This window comes from Wyeomyia smithii, chromosome 3 (assembly GCF_029784165.1).
Source record: "Wyeomyia smithii strain HCP4-BCI-WySm-NY-G18 chromosome 3, ASM2978416v1, whole genome shotgun sequence".
In the NCBI taxonomy this organism is placed as follows: Eukaryota; Metazoa; Arthropoda; class Insecta; order Diptera; family Culicidae; genus Wyeomyia; species Wyeomyia smithii.
The window spans coordinates 251,174,068-251,193,683 of record NC_073696.1 but is presented as its reverse complement, the minus strand read 5'-3'; the positions used below and the strand labels follow the sequence as shown (position 1 = coordinate 251,193,683).

The 19,616-nt window shown below is 37.4% G+C and overlaps 1 protein-coding gene and 1 long non-coding RNA gene across 2 annotated transcripts in view; one reads left to right on the top strand and one right to left on the bottom strand.

Annotated features, from left to right (window-relative positions):
* Window positions 1-5,149, bottom strand: part of LOC129731979 (uncharacterized) — a 32,649-nt gene extending 27,500 nt beyond the window's left edge. The window contains exon 1 of the long non-coding RNA XR_008729132.1: window positions 4,706-5,149. This is a non-coding gene — a long non-coding RNA (uncharacterized LOC129731979). The remainder of the gene's footprint in view (window positions 1-4,705) is intronic.
* Window positions 5,150-15,405: 10,256 nt separating this feature from the next.
* On the top strand, window positions 15,406-18,545 carry LOC129727818 (centrosomal protein of 120 kDa). Its single transcript, XM_055686022.1, has 5 exons — window positions 15,406-15,500; window positions 15,562-15,660; window positions 15,722-16,570; window positions 16,631-17,670; window positions 17,728-18,545. The coding sequence occupies exons 2-5, from the start codon at window positions 15,612-15,614 to the stop codon at window positions 18,388-18,390; spliced, it is 2,601 nt and encodes an 866-aa protein (XP_055541997.1). The 5' UTR covers window positions 15,406-15,500; window positions 15,562-15,611; the 3' UTR covers window positions 18,391-18,545.
* The last annotated feature ends 1,071 nt before the right edge of the window (window positions 18,546-19,616 follow it).

Here is a 19,616-nt window from a genome sequence, read left to right as displayed (position 1 = left end):
TGTCTTCCTTGCAAAAACTTTCGACGTTGAAAACATCTTACGGCAACATATATAGGGGTTCAATTTCAAAATGGAATCGTTGAGAACGTCAAAAAAAAGGATCACTTTCAAATGTTTAAAACTCAGTCAGTTTCTTCCATTCTTACAGCAATCGCTTGGAAAATCATCTATGCTCTCGCACAGATGCAGTAAATTGTAATTTGATTATTCGAACTATTGTACTATTGAAAATGGTCAAGCCTTGTCGAAACGCAGATGCCTAATGCTTGCTTTCCCTAACACGGTCGCCACAATATACCTAGTTAACCGGGAATGCACTTTCTATATGTATAATTCATGCCAAGACTGTACCGGTACCATACGGACGTTAAGTGCTGATCGTGGCGAAAAAAGAAAAGCCGGATTTCAAATTTCTGGCTGGTCGCGTTGCTACTTAAGCGCCCATCTATCTGGTAGCTGCTATGGAGTTTCTGGTAGCTGCAGGATTACTGGAAATGGCAGGAAATTCTGCTAGAGATAAATTAAACGATGAAACTTGTCAGTATTGTTTCTGTTGTGAATACAATAAAATGTAAAAATTATGTAATTGCAGTAGTTAAGATTTTTCATCAAAAAATTCAACAACGTGTTTGTGGCTCTGAGAAGGGCTGGTTGTAATTTGTTGGCTGGCACCAGATAGCATTTTATATAATATTTTAGGAAGACTTAGAATTCACCATGGGTGCGCAGAACGTTCGATTTTATACTGTTTTTGTCGCACTCGAGGACGATGAGAACTGTAACGCATTTCTCAGATGTTCACAAAGCAATTTATTTTACTTATCATACGTGTGCGTGAAACTCTGTCAAATTAAGAGCGTTTATACGCCAGAGAAACTATAACTCTAGCTCCCTCAACGGAGGATGGTATGATGCACATTGAATTAAAGTTCAAAATGTGGGAACATGAAATAAAGGCGGAGTAGAGAGCTGATCACCATCAAATTGATTAACCTCAATCGAGTGTATTCCCAAACCTGTTGCAAAAAAGACATTGACATAAGACAGGCTGTCGTATTCTACGTTAACTCTGCGGTCGTGTCTTAGAAACAACCTCTTTAACTATTGTGAAAGACCTCTTCAAACCCTGTGAAAGGTGTAACGAAAAAGCCCCTTTTTATATAACTTTCTTACTTCGTCTTTTCATGTCCCTAAAACTTGTGATATACTTTTTCTAATAGGAAATAGTTGCGGTAAATACAACCGACTTGAGGAAAAAACCCAGCAGCAACCGTTTTACAATTGTTTATGACCAATATAAAGCAGATTCAAATAGCAGAAAATTTAGCACTCCGGTACGGTTGTGTACGACCTTCGAAGTGTTTTAAAAAATATTTCATGTATCAACTTATTTAAAAACATTATAAATACTACAAGGTTTACAGCCCTATGGGTTGTAAGAAATGATGACGTGGGACTTAACGCTGCAATCAGAAGAATTTTTAATTACAAAGGTTACAGAGTGCGCAGACAGCATCAATTCGTTTGTTCAGTGACCTACGTATTTTTATTCTTACACGCAAAAGTTGAAGTCTTGTACAATCATTGTGTCTTCCCGATTCGCACAAATGTTGCACAGAAATCGCACAATAAATGTGTGAAACGCATAACGCAACAGTTGTACTGCGAATACATTGACATAGAATGAAATCAGAATATGTATCATATACCGACACTTTATTTCTCACGTCGAGTGTATTAGTGACTGCTACTCATGGAGCAGTGCAGGCAGCAAGCAACAACTTGTGAACTCACTAGATTTAAATAGCTATAATACTCGATCGATTTATCTCGATGGATTTGGTCATTAAAAAGTACCATTTAATGACTTGCAAAAAAAAAAGAAACAAAATTCTGTTCACAACATTTTGTAATCAACACTAGCTTCACCGCAAAACTAGCAAAACCTTCCATTCCACAAAGTCACAAAAGCGTTGCCGATTTTTATGGCAACACTTGTAAATTGTGAATAATTATTATTTGTCATTCTGTGCCCGCGCTTTTTTCTCAAGCGACGAGAGAAATCTCTCTCTCGCTCGTAGAATTTCCATGTATGGGCGACAAGACTAGACACGTCACATACAATTTGCAGGTTGCTCTTTCGCTTCTCGCTCGGTTCGGATTGCGACGCGCAGCGCGATGTCTCGTTGCTTCACGAAATGAGCGAGACACCCGAGCTGTACATACTTGATACCAGTGTTGTTAGTCTCACTCATACTGTCGGTGCGTGCTTGCTGTAATTCAGAGGAATGCATGAAAAAGAAAAATATCTCGAAAGCGTGTGTGCAAAAGACTTGAAAATCGTAGCATATGTCTCGTCCTCAAGCAGAAAGGAGGAGAATGGTTTTGCTTCTCGCTCGCTTTGCAATGCTGCTTGATACCAGTTGAAACTGTTTAGGTGTAGTAGTTTGGAGCTGCCAAATACATTGGAGAAACGCTAGAGCATTAATTGCGTTATGCCTAACACGCAATCATTGTACTGGTTCCGAATTACATCAACAATTGTGCTAAAAACGCACAATTTTGTACTGGTTTCGCACCATCCAACTTTTGCGTGTACTCTTCTCTTAAAGTCTCTTTTTACAAATATATTCAACAACACTTGTAAGAATTTCGTTTATACTTGGCGTTATCGTGCCTGTAGTGCTTTTTTTGTTCAAATGAAATTTTTTGACAAGGTACAAGCGTATCGTTGTTTTTGAAGAAGCACCAAGAATTTCTAGTAATGCATCTAAATCAGAATCAACTTTATTTCCTCATAAACCAAATCTAACAATACTTACGTTATCATAATGACGGTTCTTTCTTATTTAACTCTGATTACAATGTTGGAATGTAAAAAAAGATTCTACATAAATCTCAGTAAATGGACAAAAAATTCACAAACATTTGCCGGTTCTTACTCTTCTATGAATTTGTATATTTGAGAATTGTTACTTTCGACATAGATAGGCGACGAGATATCAGCGGCGCTTCGCTCCACATATACTGTACGGTATTATTGCTTTTACCAGCATGTTTTCTTTCAAGACATCAGCAGGCTTAGAAATTGCTAAATAATGGGGGTTGTTTCAAACTTTTCGAAAAACCTTTACCTTCGAGACATCGAATTAGTCTAAGTTTATGGAAGCAAACATAAATTGACCTATTGGGACGGGGAAACTCTGTCATGTTTCGATATTGATACAGAGAATATCACAGGGAATGGTCCATGTCTATTCATGTCGTCTGTGCTAGGCATGCTTGCATGTGATTGGTTCATTATTCGCGTAAATTTGTCCTTGAAACTTTTTAACAATTTTTACCACTGAGTAATGAAATAACAGTGATCCAACATTTTATCCATCCAACATTATATTGGTCATTGTTATCCACCATGTGGTTATACTGTTATCATCATTTGAAATCAGACGGGATATTTGCCAGTTTCATTTCCAATTCACAGAATGCATCCCAGTATAGGAAAAAAAAAAGACGTAGTCCCACATCAAATAAATCTTTTTTTATTTTGTAGAATAAAAAGGATTTCAGTTACTAATGTAAAACGAAGCATGCAGTGCTGAAATCTACGAAATTTACTCAGCAATCATTCTATAAAAACCATAGCGGCAGTTGCTGTAGTAAAGTGGAAACTGGTAGCACATTTCGAATAATTCCATCTTCTCCCGCCGACTCATTCGACTCAAGAATGTGAAAGCAGGTGGTATTTTTTATTATTTTTATAAGCAATTTTTACTGGTGTGTGCCGCCGCTCACCATCTCCTATGTACATACACTGGGGCGCACGCTGCTCCAACCGGTCGTCGACGGTACGAAAGCAAAACGATTCAGATGGGTCCGCGCGAATCGATTTGTGCTCGTTTCCGCTTGTATCCCAAGCTTGCTGTCTTTGCGCGCTTCGATGCAAATAAGGTCCACTTGTGGTGGTGCAAAAGTATAGTAGCCGAAAACAGATGCTCGTTAAATTCGGGATAAGCGATTTTGGATGTTTACTCCGTACTTTGGTAACACATTTGAATGCTAAAATCGTTTCATAGTCTGGTAAGATGCAGAGGCAGTTTAGTACCCTTTTTAATTGAGTTCGCTTGTTTTTCTTTAATATTGAAATAAAAAAAAAAATCTTTGTTATTGGTAATGCTTTTAAAAGCATTAACATTGTCAATAGTGCAAAGAATTATTCAATTCAAACAAAAAATTGGTTTTTAATGTATAAAAATAAGCTTGAAAAATAAATAATTTCTACTATTTGAACTTCAACTAAGTTTTTTTCAAATAAAACCAAAGTACTTCTACAATCCCTGTTGTAGAAAAGTACAACTTTTGCATTTATAAGCTTCAACTTAAGCACACCACTGAGTTACTCTGGTTAACGACCCAAAGCAGATCTTTGACGTCAGTAAACAATCTTTCTCATGAAACAGTTTTGCTCGCTTCAACAACACCTCTCTAGCTAGTCCATCTTGTTCCGTCGAAACAGCAGCCATCATAGAAAACAGTACCAACAGCGATTCGAGCAGTTTGCTGTTGCTCAATATTCATTCAAATTTTCCATTTTGATCGATTTTCATTCATCTTTCGCGATATCCAACTTCCCAGCCCCGAAAGTGTCTGCTAGTTGGAATTGAAAAATTGCGACAAATTCTCGGAAGCTTAAAAATTTAATTACCTTTAAAATCCACTCAGCCACCACCTTCTATCCGCCCTAGTTTTACCGTGTTCTTACGGTAATTTTCACTACACTTCGGGCCGCACTCGAATTGGTTCGGCCCTGATCCCGTTATGTTTCTACCTCTCACGACAGGCACTTTCCGATTCACTCGAAAACTTTTCACATCTTCTGGTGGCAAATTCACAATTGGTTTACAATTTCCGGTAGCCGGAAAAAGTCACTTCTGCACTCGGACACTGCGTTTTGGATTGGGGTAAAACGTATTAACTTTTGATACGGTTAACTGCGGCACTGGCCAACTGGATCGCGGAACAATCCGACGTGATCTCAGGGCTGGCTGTATCACTTCTGCTGGCTGCTGGTGCTGGCTAGAAGAGCCCACAAAAAGTTGCGGCGATCCGCATAAAAAACGAGAAAGCTTTCATCAAGCGTACTTACACTGTACCGCACAGCAGCATTGTATGCGTTTGGCCGAAGTGTATACGCAAAGGCTCGAGTGTGTAGGCGTGGCTGATGCCGGGGTGAAAATGTGCTCGAAATTACTGTATTTCGCAATTCGAGGGGTCTCGAAATCCATGAGGAAACTTAACTGCCATCTATAACCACAAAGTTATGTTTTTTTTTAGCAGGTCTCGCAAATGATTATAAGTTGATTTAGGAACGCTTGAAGTTTTTTCGATTCAATTTCGATTAGCTAATGTTAACAAATCGCTTCAAAAAAGATGTCTTGTTTTTCAAACAGATAAAATTTATCAGAATGATGGTGTTAAAAAAGGAATAGTTTTGTCTTCGCAGCACTAAAACAAAGTCGCAACTTTGACTAGCGATGCGACGTTCCACTGGCGAACTAACTGTCAGTGAAGTTCAGACGCGAGAAAAAAACATGAACAAAACAACGATTTTACCTCAGACTCCACTGCTTGAACATTTTAAATAATTTAATTATTGTAACTGTTACGCTCTTTGTATCCAATTCTCTACAATTCTATTCACAGCGGTGGATAGTATTATTTCCTGCAACGTTCGTCGAAAACATGCTTCTTCCAAAAAGGTATACCATTATATGGTTATTATTTTCTCGGAATGTCCCGAACGGAGTTGGCAAAGGTCTATGGGAGAGCTCTTTCAACCATTTGCAAATGGTTTTCGAAATATAAAAAAACGGATACTTCTCTCGGAAGCAGCGTGCTCAAGTGTACAAAATGTATGGAAATGAAATGCGCAGTGGATCGTTGAATTGTATCGGAAGGACCCGTTACCTTTCCTCGACGAAACTGAGCATAAATTTCAGCTTCATTTCCATCAGACGATCAGTGCATCGTTTATTTGTATAATTTCACATGAAGCGGGCTTGTCATGGAAAACCATAGAGCGTAGGGCAATACATATTCGAGACGACGAAATAATTCGTTTCGTTAAAGAGTTTTTGGCAATACCATGGGACGTTTTTAATCTCATCTCTCTCAATGAAATTTCCGTCGATAGCCGAGATATTCTGAGAAAAAATGACTCATTATTGTATTCCTCTAATAAAGATTTTCACATTTCTTTTCAAAAATCACAGGAGGGTTGTGTGCAAAGCCACGACCGCAAGGTTGAAGTAGAATACTTTTACAAGAAATATAATTCGGCTGCTTGCGTGTCAGTCTTTTTTGTAGTAAATAAATGAACGTAAAGTTTTCGAACGTTGTGAAATAGTGGAACTGGAAAAGTAGTTGTGACCTAATTATTTCCAGGTATACCATTCTACAACGTTCGAAAAATTTTATTTCATATGTCGTAATACGAAAGTACGAAAAATACATTTCATTCATTCTGGTCCCGCCTTTATTTTCAGTTCCTACAGATTTTCTCAGTTTCGTAACACGGATGTACAAAAACGATTTCTTGTGGACAATATGTCGAGCCGGACCGATAGAGCTCTTATTAAGGCAACAAAATAACATGTATTGTGTCGTGTTGCGCGGCTTGGAAGAAGAAAATGTTCCCGTCCCCGTGTCGCATGGATGCAGATGGTTGCGTGTTTGATATTGCCAATGGCAGACATGAGTATGAAGGTCGAAATTCTGCTGTGATGTCAAACTATAACCAGACAAACAGACGTGCGTTTGTTGGAAATCGGATTTGTTTCGTATATACCGCTTGTTAAGCACAGTATCAAAAAATCGTAATAAACATCACACTGCTGTGCATTTGCAGCAGCATCAAACCTCAGTTGCAGTTTATTAATAACCATTCATTATGCTCTTTCAAATACATTTAGTAGCCTTGAAAAAGGCCGATGGCTGCAATTGCAATTTTCATTCAATTATTGCATAAATGCTTCATGGTCAAATATACCCGCTGCAACTGCTACGCTATCCGTAGCCATGCCACAGTTGTGGCCGCTATACGCTGCCATTTGTATCCTCTGCCCCTGCATCACCTGGCCCAGCTGCTATCGATGCTGAGATCCGCTGCAACTAGTGCGCTATCCATTTCTATGCCACATCTGTGGCCGCTATCCGCTATCGCTGGTATCCACTGCACTGCTATTGCTGATGCTAGAGGATGACTGCTGTTGTCGCTGTCTAGAACTATTATGAGCGGCTTCGGCTGAAACAGGCTCTTATATAGGCCAAATAGCATATTTTAAATTGCAAAGTATATTATTCTGTCGACCGTGCTTGGGAAGCAAACATATAACGACCAATCAGAGGTCGAATTTTTCGTTTTGACAAGGCTTAACTATTTTCAATAGTACAATAGTTTGAATAATAAAATCACAATTATCTTCGTTTGGGAAGAATCTTAGAAGATTTTCCAATCTATTGCTGCAAGAACGAAGGAAATCCATCGAATACGATTTATTAGCATTTGAAATTGGACATAGTTTTCACTTTTTTCGGTTTTAGATTTTCATTTCACATCCCTATGTAGCCGAACTTACTGAGAGAAGTATTCTACTTCAAAAAAATTTATTATAAACATTTCAGATAAATATATTTGAGTATAGTTTTTTATTGTATTTTTAATTCTTTCGTATTATTCACACACCAAGATACCAACCGTTTAAAATAATTATTGATCATCAAAATAAAACCAATGCATACGTCTAGTTTTTGTTAAAAAGAGGAAAAATAAAAATGTCTATGCATAGACCTTTTTACGTACGAATGTGTTAGTGCCATTAGTTGAGGAAAATATATACAAATAGCTGTTTTGTTTGCAATGCTATGTTTTTAGCAGCTGGACAAATATTCAGTTGAACACTCATTATATGTTTTAAACTTGTTTTTTAATAAGTTTTTTCATTCGTGATCAGAAATCGGAAGAAACTACTAAACATATTCGACCAAAAATGGTAAAAAGTGATCAAAGTCGAAGCAACGAGATGCGATGAACTACATTTCGGAGGAAACAAAAGCAACCTTACACGGGTTTACATGTTTACTAGTGTGTGTAGGTGAAAAGTCACTTATCTCTATGGTCGATGTCTTGGCAATCGGTCACCGTAGACGAAAGACTCCCTTTAGTTTCATCGCATTCAGTCTGTTGGAGACTCCTTGGAGAATGTTCAAAGCACGTGAAACATCCTTCTCAAGCTCCACCACTTCCATCGTTGACAGCATTTGCCACAACCATCCACCGAAATGACACAGTCATCTACCGAAAATGTTTTGCCAGCTCCAGTGGCGGTGAACTGCACTGTTTCAGCTGCTCTTGCTCATGTGCAGGTGCCGAATTGATGAAGTTCGTCCAGAGCAACCATGAGCTGTAGTGGCCCTTAATGTTCGAATGTTTGCAACGCAATTCTTCTGCTAATGCTGCATCGTCGAGCGTCAAATGTGCTCCGCATCTATCAGGATTTTGAGGACAAATCAGTGTTCGTTGCAACTTTTGGTACTGCGAATGTGACTCAACATTCAGTGAGTACACGTAGATAAAAACATTTATGTTTCGTACTCGCCACGATTGAAGTAACCTGCTTGCCACCGAGTAGAGCTTTTTCTTGGTTTGATCCTGCAGCATTAAGAACTGATCGATGTCTTCAAATCCAGATCGTTGCTCTTCACTCCAGGCAGGTGTTTCGTCATTGAAGATTACCTTCCGATTGATCTGATGTTGTTCCAAATGCAGCGGAGAATACTTTCCACCGAATTTCCTGCGACATCTTTGAAAGTGATCTGTTTCGGACGTAATTTTGAACAAAAATTCGCTTTTAACTGAAACACACTTCCGGTCAGATCAATAAATAGTCAGATCTGATAAAAATATTTTTGATTCATTATATGGCAATAACAAATTAAAAAAATGACAGTCGAATGAGTGATATCTACTACAGATACTCACAGAGCGATAAGCGATGAAAAAACGGCTGATTTGGCAACTAGGTTTCACATATCAGAAGTACAAGATCTCTTCTCAAAGCACTATGTTGACTAACTTTTTTATTCGACTCGTATAACTGATGGTGACGATGGAAGTCCTGCACTGAAAAAACTGCGCACGCTTCATCCAAGTGTTTTATCAATTGGATATGAAAATGACTCCGCATTGTTCTTTGAAGAATTTTTTTTTATCGAATTCAATCATTTTTCACTTTCGTTTCAAGTTGTCGCACACATCAACTTACATCCATGTGCCGCACTTCATTTACGTATGATTCCAACATCCCTTTCAAGTGAATTTCACTTGAATCTGCCCCACTGTTTCATCACAGTGATTATCATGTGCGAAACACTTTCGGTTGATTTGTTTTGTTTTTATGTGTCAAATGAAGTGCCAATTGTGCTGAAAAGTATAAAAATGGCGACAGATGAAAAGTCAGCGAGTGTCATACGGCTTAGAAGCTCGACGATTTTCCGGGCTAAATTTGTAAATGTTTGCAAGGTAAGTTATTTATGTCACGTAAAAGAATCCAATTCTAATCTTATTTCGTTCTTCTAGCACAAGATCACAGAGATTCTGATGAAAGCATCTTTACGCTAGAGGCGAGTATTTGTTTACTTAAACATTGATTAATACAATCAAATTAATTGATTTTTTTGTTTGCTTTACAGGCTTCTTCAACAGAGAAGTAAAGTTTATATTTGATAATGAATTATTATAGATAAAATTAAATTTTAAATTTTATAAATAAAACAAAGGTTGCATTATATGCAACAATTTCCATGTAAAACTGTTTTCATTTTGAAATCGAATATAAATCATTCGAAGCTCGGTAAACATTCATTTGAGATTCAAAATCCAAACACTTTATGTCTATATGTCATAACACGAGAATTGAAAGTGTTTTCCTTTTGGAAATGAGGTGTTGCACGATAAATAATTCTATGGTGTTTTGCATATGAATTCTATATGTTTTGACTAGTAGGGCGAAATCAAGTGCAAAACACTGCATAATGTCGTGTCGATTTCTTTGAGTGTGGGGAATAATAAGGTGCATCATAAAAACCGTTAAGGTGTTATGTTTTATGTGTATGTTTAATTTTATATACTTTCTTCATAATTTTGTAGACCATACAAAGAGTTTGTGAACCACCAGTTAAAATCACTATGATGAAGCAACTTTGAAGCATTCTCAGTTCATCGTTTAGCAATAGAACATGAAAAACGTGTGAAAATAAATATATTCTTTGTTGAACCTTATTGCAATACCTCTCAATATGTTATCTTTCTTGTTCGTTTGGCTCAGATTTTGACATGTTCGTTTGGCTCACAACACTCTATACCAGTGATGGCATGAACTCGTGCAAAGTTGAACTGAGTAACACTTTTCCAGATTTGAATCCAACTTGAATTTGCTTCCTCTCGATAGTTTGAGTTTTTCCGCACCGCACACTCTGATCGATTGAGTTTAAATGCGTGCAATGCATGCAGTGCACGATGTATCCAGCGATGCAGGCGATGATGTAAAGCGATAAGTTTTGTTTTTAGATCGAATTTATGCTTTCAAAGGACAATGCAACAAACTGTTGCAGCAGACGCAGCGCGAATTTCATCGCATTTCGATTTTTATGCAATTGTTGTTATGCAGGATTAAAACTCAAATCCAACTCAAGTGTAATGCACTGTTAGTAGGGTTTACGTGCAAACCGAAAATAAATGTGCAAGCATGTTTTAAAACTCACTTGGATACGAGGGCAAAGTCACACTGCCTACTCTGCTCTCTACGCATATCTCTCCCTCTGAGTATTGCTAATATCTACAATTGCATACAAAAAATAACCTCACTTTTTTGAAATTTCCCACGGGTTTGTTTACAAGATGTTAGATTTTTTTCCATTCACTGTTTCTAGATCATTGCACGGTGACGTCACAAAAAAGAAAAGAAAGAGATTTGACAGTGGTCGCAGGTTTGTTTATGTGGACTCGTAAAATTTTCGGCTCGAGTGAAAATGCGGAAGTGTGCTGTTAAAAATTGTTTCACTGCCTGGTAGTAACGAATTCGCATAGGCGGAGAGTTGTCCGATCTTTTTCGTACTCGTATCATTCATTTTCACTCGTATCACTGAACGATGAATGGAAAAAAAATTCTAACACCTTGTAAACAAACCTGAGGAAAATGTAAAAAAAGTGAGGTTTTTTTTTTGTATGTAATGATACGTACATTGAAATATCCGAGACATTTCATTACGTTAGTGTTAATCGTCAATGTTGTATGATAGAACTACATTGAAATGAGACGTAAGTTAGTTCTAAACAACCAGTATAGATTATAGACACTATATATAGACCTGCGTAGTGAACAGCGTTGCCAGGTATCCAGATTTAGCTGGATTATCCAGATTTTTGGACATGTATCCAGGTAAACAGCTTTGATGTCCAATTATCCAGATTTTTCATGGATGATCCAGATTTTATCCAGATTTTATTTCCTCTGTTCCGCAAAAAGGTCATCACTTAAATTTTGGCGCGAAATTTTGCAATTTTTTCACCTCAAATTTTGCGTACCCCAAGACTTTTATCCGAAAAATTAACCTTTCACCCCACGAAATGACTGCCAGATTTTTTCCAGATTTTTATTTTGCCTTTTCCAGATTTTTAAAAAAATGACCTGGCAACGCTGGTAGTTAATGACATCAGCACTGGAATCGCTGGTTTTTTATATTCTTGTTATTTGTTTGATACAAATTTTTCGTTATGTTCATTTGGGCTCGCACGTTTGACAGTTATTTTGGCTCGCTGCGCTTCAGTCCGCAGGTCTATATATATAGTGTCTATAGTATAGATCTATTGTTGTCCGATTTCTTATATAAGAAACTAGCTGAGCGTTCCCGGCGATGCTCGGGATCAAAAGTTTCAAAATTAGAAATCATTTTTTATGATTCATTGCATTATTAGCACAGCTCACTTCAAAAATATTTCACATCTTATACGTCCATCATCTTTTTAAGTATTTTAACATTCTGAGAACGCACAGAACGGAAATACGGATTTGGGGATGTTTTACAGAAACTGTAAGTCGCCGTTTCGGGTTCCAAAATGACATATGTAGTTTGGAAGTTTCGGAAGTATTGAACTGGTTGGCCAAATACCACTTTAGATTATTTTCCTGAAACCAGAAGTCATTATTTTGGAAAATGTTGTGTGGGGTTATCACAGTTCCGAATATATCACACTCGGGTGATAACCGGATTTTCGTCAATCGTTCACAGTAAAACCTCTTTTTATGTAACTTTTAGAAGAAAGAAATCAAAGTAAGAAGAATTTAGCGTAACCATTCATGCTTAGTTCTCCTCTATAATCATATCTAAAGAGATAACATATGAATTCTTGTAACGAAAATATTTGTTGGTGTCCAAGGAACACGTCTGAGAAGAAGTTAACGTTTTGATCCACATAACTACGTAGAAATTAAAAAAAAAGATTAAACCAATGAAATGGGGCCTTTTTTCCAGCCAAATGTCCCAAAATCTAGTTTTAGAAAAAGCAAAAAAGTATTTCGAATCCCGTAATGTGATACTATTCACAAAACTACGAAAACATCAGAAATTGTAATTGTGTAAATTAAAACATAAATTATTCTGCAAGAAAATATTTGCAGATGTTGAAGGAACGACGAACAATTCATTGAAAAAAAAAAATTACAGGCGAACTAAGCTCATGCTAAAAAGTCAAAATTTTGCATGTATTATTTGTATAATATTTATAAATTTCAGAAAATCATCTTCAAACATATGTAGTTTTTAAAGTAATATCTTAACTTTTAGCAATAAGATACCTATTATTTTTCCTCAAATGTCTTTCCTGAACATTAACAAACATTTCAATGAAGAACAATTACATATTATAGCTTTGAATTTCGATTTAGAGGCAAATTGAGTTCAAATATTCATGAATTTGCTCGTTCAACGTAGTGTTGTGAATAATATCTCAATTTTCAGTAATCAAAAATCTTCTAATATTTTTACTCAAAAGTCTTTCCTCACCAAAAACAAATATTTTAAAGGAACAAAATCATATATCATAGCTTTGAATTTGGATTTAAAGACAAATTGAGCCAAAATATTCGTGATATTGCATGTTCTACTTAGTTTTGTGAATAATATCTCTATTTTCGGTTATCAGATAACTATTATTTCTTCTCGAATGTCATTCCTGAATATCAACGAACATTTTATTGAAAAAAATCACATGTCATCACCTTGAATTCTGATTTAGAGACAAATTGAGCCTAAAACATTATGGTTTTGCATTTTTCATGTGGTTTTGTGGAAAATATTTAAATTTCAAATAATCAGACAAATAATCAGATACCTATTATTTTTCCCTAGAATATGTTTCCTTAACACAATGAACATTTTATTATAGTAAAAATCACAGATTACTGTTTCGATTGATTTAGAGGCAAATTCAGCATAAAAGTCATGATTTTGCATGTTTCACGTAGTTTTGTGAAGTATATCTCGAGTTTGATTACCAGACAGATACCTGTTATTTTTTCTCAAATGTCTTTCTTAAACATCAACGAACACTTTAATGAAAAAATAATCACATATCATCGCATTGAATTTTGATTTGGAGACCAATTAAGCAAAAAAACATAATTTCGCATGTTTTACGTAGTTTTGTGAATAATATCGCAAGTTTTAGTGATCAGATACTTGTTATTTTTCCTCAAATGGCTCTCCTGAACATTAACAAACATTTAAGTGAAAAAAGAATCATATGTCATCGCTTTGTATTTTGATTTAGAGGCAAATTTAGTACATAAAGTCATAATTTTGCATGTTTTACGTAGTTTCGTGAATAATATCTCAAGTTTTAGTAATTTGAGAACTATTTTTTTCTCGAATGCCTTTCTTAAACATCAATGAACATTCCAATTAAAAGAGAATCACATGTCATCGCTTCGAATTTTGATTTGGAGACGAATTAAGTATAAAAAGTCACAATTTTGCAGGTTTAACGTAGTTTCGTGAATAATATCTCATGTTTTAGTATTAGATACCTGTTATTTTTTCTCAAATGTCTTTCTTAAACATCAACGAACTTTTTAATGGAAGAAGAATCACATGTCATCGCTTCGAATTTTGATTTGGAGACGAATTAAGCATCAGACGAAAAAAGTCATATTTTTGCACGTTTTACGTAGTTTTGTGAATAATATCTAAAGTTTTGATAATCAGATACCAGTTATTTTTCCTCGAATGTCTTCCCTGAACATCATCAAACATTTTAGTGGAAAAAGAATCATATGTCATCGCTTTGAATTTTGGTTTAGAGGCAAATTTAGCACAGAAAGTCATAATTTTGCATGTTTACGTAGTTTTGTGAATAATATCTCAAGTTTTAGTAATTAGATACCTATTATTTTTTCTCAAATGTCTTTCCTGAACATCAGCGAACATTTTCATGTTAAAAAACCTACATTTCATCGCTTATTATTTTTGATTTAGAACGATTCAAAATGATGATGAGTACTGTACACCTCAGAGACTGAGGGAATAATATCAATAAGATCAAGCGTTACGGAATTCCATTTTTATATAGTAGATTACTGATACAACAGAAATGCTGAGCGACGAACTCTGATTCTGCAACTAGGACGTGCAAGGTTAGGTTTTTTGGTCAATGCCCAAACACTTCAAATGAACCGTCAAATTGAGACTGTAGGTGTGCAGAGTAAACAATCTCATGCATGGATGTTTGCGATGTTGTGTTGCGATCAGGGATGCCACATGTACAGATTATTCTGTATTTTACAGATTTTTGGCCGAAGTAACGGTACAGAATCTGTGTATACAGATATACAGATTTTCGTCGAAAAGTACAGATTTACAGATTTTTCGAAATTGACATTAATTTTTAAAAATAATCCAAATTTTATTCAATTAAATTTTAAGCAAATTGAACATATTTTCAACTCCTCACACGTTTTAAGCTAAAAACAAGTTTTTATGTACCATAAAAACTTGAAAAATACAAAGTTCTTTATGTTTAAACAATACAGATTTTTTTACAGATATTTTTGTTCCAGATACAGATGCTCAGATTTTTTCAAAGGAAAACACAGATTCAAATGTGGCAACCCTGGTTGCGATCAGTAAAAATTTATGAACCACTTGGTGCAATTATGTTTTGAACGACTGGAAGAGCTTAGTAATGTGAATGCTGCGTTGCGTTGCGTTTGCTGGTTGCGCCCTAACACGATTCACTCTAGATATTTTAGTTTCCTTCCCCTCGAACAGCATTTGTTTATGTTAGGTTTGTTTTGGTTGCGTTTTTTTTGGTTTTCAAATTTGATTTTACAATCAAACAATTTGTTGGCGGTTCGTGATTTTAACTTTTATTTTAAATTTTTGAGGTTTATTTCCAATTTAAATACTGTTTATAATATACCTAACATAACTTAAACTGTGTTCCAGATTTTATTTTCTAATTGCATTTCAATAAGGTCATCATTAACGTCCAGATAATGGAGCAAACTGACGAGCCACTGATAATAGTTTTACATGTACACGAAGGTAAAATACCAAAGCATTATACTACTTCTTGATTTTACCGTTTTAATATGCCCCTTTAAAGCTATCAACCTTTATCGATCAAAAAACATACCGATTCTAATTAGTGCCTCGTTAGACAAAAATACACTGCAAACAGACAGTCGCCTTCCAGGCATCGCTTCCACCAGCTTTGATAGCAATATGGTATGGGAAACCGATCGCCGTTCTGTAAAACGCATGAAAACAGAAAATCTTCCCGTTAAGCTGGAATGCTTTTCGATTGACCAAAATGCGAACCAGCAGCGCGTTCAAATTGGCCATCTAGTGCTTCCGCTTCGTTCCGTACCGCTAATTCCATCTATCAAAGCTGATACTGTAAAACCTCGGTGGTACAGATTGATAGGTTTGGCAAATCCCGAATGGAAGAGCCAGAAACCGGAGTTGCAGCTAACGGTTTTAATCACTGATAAAAGATACCTACTTCCTGACCGAAAGAAACCACAAGAGGATACTGAGCTGGAAACCGATCGTTGTTTGGTTATCTTCGCTAACCCGCAAGCTACTCGATTAGAATCCCGTGAAAATCTTCCCATCCGACTACTAGAGGAACGTGGATTACTTCAGATTGGCAACGGTGAGCAGGAATCTGATATATTTCTAGTGAAGATAGTGTTGAAGCATGTCAAACAACTTTTGTCGTTGCTTTCGGAAGAGGAACGACACGGAGAATCTTCGTCAGATGGGATACAAATGCGATATGATCTGCTTGGGGACACCTATCCTTGTACGATGGAACGCAAACCGAATGGTGCTTTTTCAATGCAAGAGAAAATTGTACTCAATTTTAGAACAACACTTCATTCGCTGAAGAGATATTTTGCTGAAATTTTCTCCATTCGCTTGGAGATTTTGCTTGGGGAAAGAGTTATTGGTATGTGTTGAGCTGCAGTTGTATAGTATTATTTTTTCTTTATAAAATATACATCTACAGGGCGTTCCACTCTACGATTTGATGGCATCATTGAGGACGAACCGTTAGTAAGTTTTCTGTCTAAGTACGAGAATTGCTCCGCAACGCAGGAAGTGGAAAAATACTATCCCATCGAACCGGCATCTGTTAAATACCAGGAAGCTACCGAATCGCTCTCGGATCGCTCAGCTGTACAATGGCCAGCAATTAAATGTAAATTTAGCCTCAAGTACCTTTCATCGGACAGAAAAGTCAATACTGACGACAAAATTGACCGTGCCTTAGAACCGGAAAGAGATGTACAGCTAAACTCAATGGACACTCCTGCGGCTAGTCCTGCTATCGATCCAAAGCCAACAAGCTCATATGCCGCCATGTCATCTAAAATTGACATACAATCGTTACTAAACTGTGAAGATCGTGACCTTCGCGATGTTCCGCGCACATTCGGCTATCATCTGCTGGTAAAAAGTGTTCGATTCAACGCGCGCCCCAGTCCTGGTATCTGGCAGTTTTCATTATACCATCCAAAGGCGGATACTCCCCTCACCAAGGTGACGATGGAGCTAAATACGATTGGATCGGAGACGTTGGATTTTGCTGACCTTCAGCTGAAGCTGTACTTTTCCGCTCTTCCAGATCGGGTACTTGAATTAATCACTTCCGATTGCTCCAAGTTAACGATAAGCGGTCCACATGGACTGTTTTGCTTCGCCCGAGTTGACAATCAAAGCTTAGTTGTTGGTAGTAAGGAACAACAGACTGGAGTGTTGATTCTGGAAAATCCTAGCGGGGAAAGCTTAGGTATGGCAACAGTTTATTGCCACCTGGACGAGGTAGGAATAAACTATAACAGCCGAGAGCCTCCTACAGGACCAGAAGTGGGTCCTACTTCAAAAGTACAGATTGACGATCAGTTGTCGTATAAAATGCTAGAAGAGCAGAAACAATGGATGCTGGAGCAACGGGAGTTGTTTTTGTTAGAGTTAAAAAGAAAAGAAGCTACCTATCTTGCAAAGTTAAGTAACGAATGGAAAAAACGCCGTGCGAAGGAAAATGCGGTGAGTGACCATGAAGAAAAATAAACATTGTAGTTTAATATTTCTTGTTTGTTTTAGGAATTTGCAACGCGTCTTGAGCATGTATCCGCGCTAACAGCTGCTTTGGAAGAAAGTCGAAAGAACCTTGCTATTCAGAACAGTGAGCGCATTGAGCAGAATAAAACCGTAGAGGAAGTGAAAATCAAACTGGAAGCATCCTTTCAACAGCAGTTGGAAGGAATACGAGAAAAAACTAAACGAATGGAAGCCGATTTACAGCACAAGGAACAACTCCGTTCACTTCGTTGTCAAGAACTGGAAGCTAAAAATGATGCACTGATTCGGGAGAACGAACAGCTAAAACATACAGAACAACAGCTTCACGCCAAAGTAAATACACTAAGCCGGGATGTCGAAAGCTGTGTAGGTCTGCGCCAACAGGTACAGATACTGGAGCAAAAATTAACGGAAATCGAAAAATCCAAACTATTCTACAAGCAACAGTGGGCAAAACTTATCCGAGAGATGAACAAGATGAAGCAGGAGAACGAGGAGCAGCTCATTGAAGCATTGCGGGGGAAAGATCGTAGAAAAAAAGACTACTGCTGGGAGCAGACGGGATGCCCTCAGCACTATTCTGGGGATGTGATGAACGAAGACGCAGAATTAGGTAAAATTCATCGTATGATTTTCGATGAAAGGCAACGGCAGCTGTGCTGTAAAACCGATGATTTCTGTTGATCCCCAGGATAGCGGATCATGCTTACTTTCGTACTAATGATATTAAGACTGTTAGATTTATTACCTACGTTGAAATAACGATTTTGGGATGACGCTTTTAGGAATTTCTATTGATAAACTTAGTTAGAAAATACACTGTAACTTTTTCCCGATAATATTGTGTTATAAAGTGCTGCAAATTCTCCACCACAAGCCATGGTCCATGGCAAGGTTTTTACTTCGATTTCGCGGAGTCATTGATTGATGCTACTATCTGGTCGTTAACGATTTCTACACGAAATAGACAGAAATTCTGCAAACTGACAACCTGAACCAATTTTGATTTTCTCCAAGTATGTTTTAGACCAGTTCTGGACTACCAATGGTATAGATAACGAAAGTCAACTCAGAAGGAGATACATAAACCACAATAGCACTTTAAATGTTCCTGAATATCCTTATGGATCAACACTGTCTGTCGATGGAAAGTTACCGAAACTCAACCGAAGCAGCATTTCGGAAATAGTTAAAAAATTCCGACCAGAAGCGGTCGACGAAATTGATTTACAAACTGAGTTAGATGCTCTGAGTGAAATCTGGCTGGCTTTTTGCAGCGTCCATAAGAAAATTCAAGACTTGTGTAGAGAAGAAGAAAGTGCTAACATGTCTGCTAACATTGTTTCACCTTTAACGTGACTATTCCTTCCTTAAGTGGAGGCTGTCTCGAGTGACAGTCGTTCAAAGATTTGTTCGATAGCTTGGTCAAGCAAAATCCAATGTGGAAGCCGATCAACGCAAGCATGTGCAAGTTTAGAATAAAGGACCGGGTCTTCAACTACAGCATCATCAACGTGCACTACCGACCGCAGTTGGAGCAGGTCTGCGATAACTGCCCGCGACAGGACCTTTTTTTTAAGGTGGCGGGGAAATCTGCGGACAGCCACCTGAGAAGAGAACTCAGGGTGTGGGGATGAGACTAGGGGAGAGATGCTGGGGTAGTTATACTCCCCCAAGCACCTACTGATCCCTGTCCCGACTCACTAAAACCCTCCAGTCTCCAGCCCTGATCTTCCCGGAACGACGGTTAAGTATTACGTCGGGGAGTGGCTTTTGTGCGTGATGCACCCTCTTTACTCTATAAAAACTACCTGGAGACTGGTAGTTAGCTACCACTGGCGTGTTGGTGGTTGACCCGCCACACACGTTGTAGCTCCAGGACAACCTGGGAGGCGACCGCACAGGCCGCG